The sequence below is a fragment of the Solanum stenotomum genome, chromosome 7 (genome assembly GCF_019186545.1).
Source record: "Solanum stenotomum isolate F172 chromosome 7, ASM1918654v1, whole genome shotgun sequence".
NCBI lineage: Eukaryota > Viridiplantae > Streptophyta > Magnoliopsida > Solanales > Solanaceae > Solanum > Solanum stenotomum.
The window spans coordinates 15,395,772-15,401,710 of NC_064288.1; the positions used below are offsets into that span (position 1 = coordinate 15,395,772).

The 5,939-nt window shown below is 38.5% G+C and overlaps 1 protein-coding gene across 1 annotated transcript; it reads left to right on the plus strand.

The window, feature by feature from the left end:
• Positions 1 to 4,640: 4,640 nt before the first annotated feature.
• LOC125869676 (uncharacterized) lies at positions 4,641 to 5,294 on the plus strand. The gene is made up of 3 exons (XM_049550132.1): positions 4,641 to 4,756; positions 4,844 to 4,906; positions 5,018 to 5,294. Exons 1-3 carry the CDS (start codon positions 4,641 to 4,643, stop codon positions 5,292 to 5,294), a joined length of 456 nt encoding a protein of 151 aa, XP_049406089.1.
• Positions 5,295 to 5,939: the final 645 nt, after the last annotated feature.

The window sequence follows — 5,939 nt, forward strand, 5'->3', positions numbered from 1 at the left end:
ATTGATTCATCTGCTGCTCAAGTTGCTTGATCGACACTACATGGGCATCAACTTTTTAACCAACTCCAGACAAGTCGTTTCACATCTCCTTCACATTCTCATCAGTCGTATCAAACCTCTTAATCATCTTCTACATCATATCCTCAATGCGTGACATACTACCCCCAGCTTCCCTATTGCCAAATTCCCGATTTGCAGGTGGAACATAATGCCCAACTCTCTCATTTCTGTTGCCATAGTTGTTCCGATTGTAGTTGTTGTCGCGATTGTAGTTCTCATCTTGGACATAGTTACCCTCTCGATTGTAGTTACCATAGTTCCAACCTTGGTTTCCTTGACCTTGGCGCAAAATATTCGAGTTGGAACCTTGGGCGTTGGCTCGAAAACCCCCCGTCTGATCATTCACCAAATACACATCCTCCTCAGAGTCGCATTCCTCAACTGGTGGTGGTGGAGTTCTAGTCAAGTAGTTTACTGCATTCACCTTTTCTGTACCTCCGCTTACATGCTTCAACGCCAACCTTAGTTATGTCCTCATCTGAGCCATCTTCTCACAAATGTCATCGGCAGACTGACTAGGTGTAGCTTGAACTACAAAAGTGTTTCTTCCAGTGTCTGACTTCCTAGTGCTCCATGCTTTATTATTTCGGGAAATCTTCTCCAATTTCTCAGTGATCTCCTCAAAAGCGCACTCACCATATGAACCTCTAGTGATATTATCAAGCGCAACCTTACCATTGTCATCCTGACCTCTGTATAAGTACTCCTTCAGTGACTCATCATCTATGCAGTGATTCGAAACACTTCTTTTGAATGCAGTGAACGTATCCCATGAACTGCTCATAGACTCTCCCAGTAGTGCTACAAAGTTATTCAGCTTGTCCTTGTGATTCAACTTCTTGGACAACGGGAAATACTTTGCCATGAACACCTTGTGCAATTGGTCCCATGTATGAATCAAATCCTACGAAAGCTCGGAAAACAACACTGCAGCATCTCCGGTCAATGATAGAGGGAAGACTCTCAAACCTATGACGTTCATATCCAACTCCGGTCGTCCCACACAACTCTTGCAGGCACTCCTCAACTTGGCCATATGCCCATGCAGATCTTTCGAAGCTAGACCAGAAAACAACCCCCTTATTTTAAGCATATGCATCAAATTGTTCATCACCATAAATGTATGCCTTTGGGGTAGAGGAGGGAGAATAATAGGTCCTTTTGATCCAACTGTATTGAAGTCGACCCTCTAATTATCAAGCAACCTAGATTATTGTGGATTTTGTACCCTCAATGCATTTCCAAGTAGATTACCCCCATAAACCTGAACGTTCTCATTATTCACTCCTTCCTCATGCTCCTATATGATTGGATTATTATTGCCTCCTTGATTTGCCATTTTTCTCAATGTCTTGCTTAGTTCAGGGTTGTATGAGGTCAATGGTTTGCCTTGACTCCGTGTACTTGGCATACACTAGAGTAGAAACCTATAGAAAACAAACACAAAAAGTAAAATAAGGAAATAATTGACTAAAGTTCAATAATGTAGTTAAACTTAATCCAAAAGCCTTACTCCTAAGTAGCGGCGCCAAAATTTGACACACTCAAATTACACCTCCCTAAAAAAGTATAAGCATTTGTTGTGAAATAAAGAATCAAACTTGTAGGTTAGGGACGATCCCACAAGGAATATGGTTCAGACTTAACCTTAACTCACTATTATATTCGTTTAGTCAAATTGTTTCCGAGACAAGTAAACTAAAGGGGTGGAGGGGTTGTTGGAAACAAGTAACAGATTGTTGATTATTAAGTAACAAGTTGGCAGGATTAAAACTTTGTTGTTATCAATATGAGAGAGAAACTAGGGCATATGTGTTCCGCATGAGCTCTTAACGCGGTAATCCTAATAGTAGTAATTCTTTGGTCCTCCAAGTAGGGAATTTCACTACGCACCTTGGTCCGGCAACGAGTGTATACTTTACCAACCCTTACCTTAACCTCATATTAGACATCACATCAATGTATGGCTTAGATTTCACCCCGCACCAATAGACATTAGACTATTAGATAGCATCCATTAAATCTCCGTTATTAATTTTTTTCTCATTAACTACCTCCTTGGTCCGGCAAGTAGCAACGAGGCGAGTTCTAATGTTGTGCACCGTTAAAAAGACATTTAAACAAAAGAATTAACAATACATGCATAAACACTATTCAAGAATTACTTAGTTATTATTCATAGTTTGTTAATTGCTCATGGTTCCCACAACCCTAGTTGTGGATTTAGCTACTTATGCTTGCAAGATCACAATTCATGTTTAAGAAGAAATAATTCATGAACATACAATTAGAGTAGAAGAAACCCAAAATCTCCAATTGTATTTCGAAGCAAAAATCTTATAAACCGAATCTGGAAATCAAATTGTCAAAGTTTGCAAGTTAATTCCCAAAGAAAATAATAAGAACTAAAAGTAAACAATAATGTCTAACCCCCAAAAACGAGGTTTACACGCCCTATTTATAGAAAAACAAGTCCCAAACAAAAAAGAAATGAAATATGAAAACAAACATTTTGGGACGCGACTTTGATTGACGACTTGACCTACGGACCGTGGGTTGACCTACAGTCCGTTGGTCCCCTCCGTTGGTCAACACTTAGACTTTTTCAACAGAGGTTGGAACCTTCAACTCCCAGTTCATCAATAACGGACGTGCATGACAGACCGTAGGTTGGTTTCTCTTTCATGGCTCCACACTTAGGATTTTCATCAGGTACTAGAACTTCAACTCTCTGAACACATTCAATGGATGTACAGGACGGCCCGTAGGTCGACCTACGGTCCATGGATCACTTCGTAGTTCTACACTTTATCAGAATTCCTGATGCTCCTATCTACGCCTACCCATCAACAGACCGTCACAGGACCTACGGTTTGTAGGTCCCTCCGTGGGTTGCCACTTCTGCAGAATTTCAGCTGTCATCTCACTAAACCGTGTCAAAGCCTATTTCCTGCAAACATAACACATAAAACATTATTTCCACTACAAAATAGCCCTAGACACACACAACTCTTAAGTGAAATGTATGAAAAATACCATAAACTCACGGTATATCATTTTCCTTTGAGACGTTATATCTGTTTTTATAGGTTACGTCCCAACAACTCTTATGAGGTTTTAGAATGACTTGTCAAAACAAAGTTTGGTATTCCGCATTTATGTTTAGACTTCTTATTTGATGTGAGATATCATTTATTATCTGTTATTGAATATACTATTGTGTTGTATGCATGTCAAGTGGCTTTTGTAGGGTTTCTTGAGGTATTACACATGATATCACGTCTAGGGTATAATTTGGGTCATGAAAAACTTGGTATTTAGAGCACAAGGTTTTAGAAAAGGTCTTTGGATGTTTGACAATCCGTGTTAAGTAGTCTTGTTCATGAGTGTGAAGTGCACCACATTTATGAATATGATGCTACAAAGCATTTAGAAACTTTACTTCCTTCATTGTTTTATGGGTTATGTCTCCACAACTCTTATAAGGTTTTTGAATGGCTTGTCAAGACAAAGTTTGGTATTCTGATTTTTTGTTTAGACTTCTTATATAATATGAGACTTTTTTTTAATCTATTCTCTCTTATTGAATATACTATTGTGTTTTATGTATAATAAGTGGCTTGCGTAGGGTCTCTTGAGGTCTTATATGTCCTGTCACATCTAGGGTGTAATTTGGGTTGTTAAAAAGTTAGTATTCAGAGCACAAGGTTTTAGAAAAGGTCCTTGGATGTCTGACAAACCACGTTGAGTAGAGTCTTGTCGATGAGTGTGAAGTACGCCACATTTATGAATAGGATGCTACAAAGCGTTTAAAATCTTTACTTCTTTCACTACTCTAAAGTTCTGCCATATAGTTTATTTCTATAAATGCCCTTCTCCTTATTCTTGTCTAATGTTTTTTAGGATATGGCCCCCTCAAGAGCTTATGTGAGAAGGAATGCGGGTGATAATGTGAAGCTCGAGGTTCCTCAAGTTTTTGTCGACCCTCTGAATGAACAAGTGACTCATCCCGAATTCCAAGTCGCTTTCCAAATGTTGGCTCAAGCTATGACAATCCAAGCTAATAAAGAATTTGTTGCTCGTGTGAACCCAAATCTGGGTATAGAGGTAATAAGGATAAGATACTTCAGTAGGATGAATACCCCGGAGTTTCACGGGTTAAAAATGGATGATGATCCTCAAGATTTAATTGATGAGATTTATAAGATAGTGGGAATTACGGGAGTGTCAATAGTGGAAAAGGAGGAATTGGTAGCTTATCAACTCAAGGGTGTTACTGACGTTTGGTTCAAGCAATGGAAGGAAGAGAGGGATATTGATGTAGGTCCTCTTGATTGGGAGAAATTCAAAGGGGCTTTTCTTGATCGTTTCTTTCCCCTTGGATAAGGGAGGAAAAGGTATTTGAGTTCATTAATCTCCGTCAAGGAAATATGAGTGAAGAGTATGCTTTGAAGTTTACTCAATTGGTAAAGTATACTCTAACTATGGTTGCCGACTCAAGGTCAATGATGAGTAAGTTTATGTCGGGTGTGTCCGAAATGGTGGTCAAGTAGTGTCGCACCACCATGTTGATTAAAGAGATGGATATCTCTCATTTGATGATACATTCCCAACAAATTGAAGAGGAAAATCTAGAGGAGAAGTCTGGGCAGTCAAAGAGGGCAAGGACCAGTGATGGTGATTTTCTCATTCTAGGGTGGACATGGTCGTTCTAAATTATGGAAAAGGTTTTTCTGGTCAAGGTTCTTCTAATGCTATGGCTCCTTAAGGTCAATAAATATAGGGTGTCTAACCATAATACTCATGGAGGTACTGGTAATGGATCTTCTAACCCTGCTTGCCAAAGGTGTGGCAAAAGTCACTCAGAAAAATGCTTAATGCGTATGGATGGTTGATTTGGTTGTGGGAAGACTGGTCACAAGATGATATATTAGTCATTGCTTGATTCTAATGAAAGGAATTGTAAGAAGGCTCAACCTAGTGGTTCTGGTTCGGGTGCTCCTCGACAGAATAAATTTTATGCACTTCAGACTCGACAAGATCATGAGGGTTCTCAGAATGTGGTGACCAGTATGTTGAAAGTCTTTCATTTTGATGTCTATGATTTGCTTGATCTGGGTGCTACATTTCCATTTGTTACTCCTTATGTGGCCATGAGATTTGATGTTGGTCATGTAATCCTTTCTAATCCCTTTTATGTTCCTACTCCTATTGATGATTCTATTATTGCTTAGAGAATTTATAGAAATTTTCCAATTTCTATTTCTCATAGAACCACTCATATTGATCTTGTAGAGCTTGACATATTAGATATTTATGTTTTTGTTGGGATGGATTGGTTTCATGCATGTTATTCTTTCATAGATTGTAAGACCCGATTTGTCACATTCAAGGTTCCAAACGAACCTATCATGTCATGGGAAGGGGAAAATTATGCTCTTAAGGGTCAGTTCATATCTTGCCTAAAGGTTAGGAAATATTTTCTAAGGGTTGTTTTTATCATCTTGTTTGGGTTTGGGATCCTGATTTCGAAACCCTTACTCTTGAGTCACTTTCAATTGTAAATGAGTTTTCGAAAGTGTTTCCAAATGATCATACCAATATTTATTCGAAAAGGGAAATAGACTTCAGTATTGACCTTCTCTCAAATACGCAGCCTATCTTTATTCCTTTTTACCATATGTCTCTGACAAAACTTAAGGAGTTAAAGGACCAATTAAAATATTTGTTAGATAAGGGTTTTGTTAGATCAAGTATCTCTCCATGGGATCCTTTGGTTTTGTTTTTTTGAAAGAATGATGGTTCCCTCCGAATGAGCATTGAGTATCGACAATTGAATAAGGTTACCATTAAGAACTAGTATCATATTCCAAGGATAA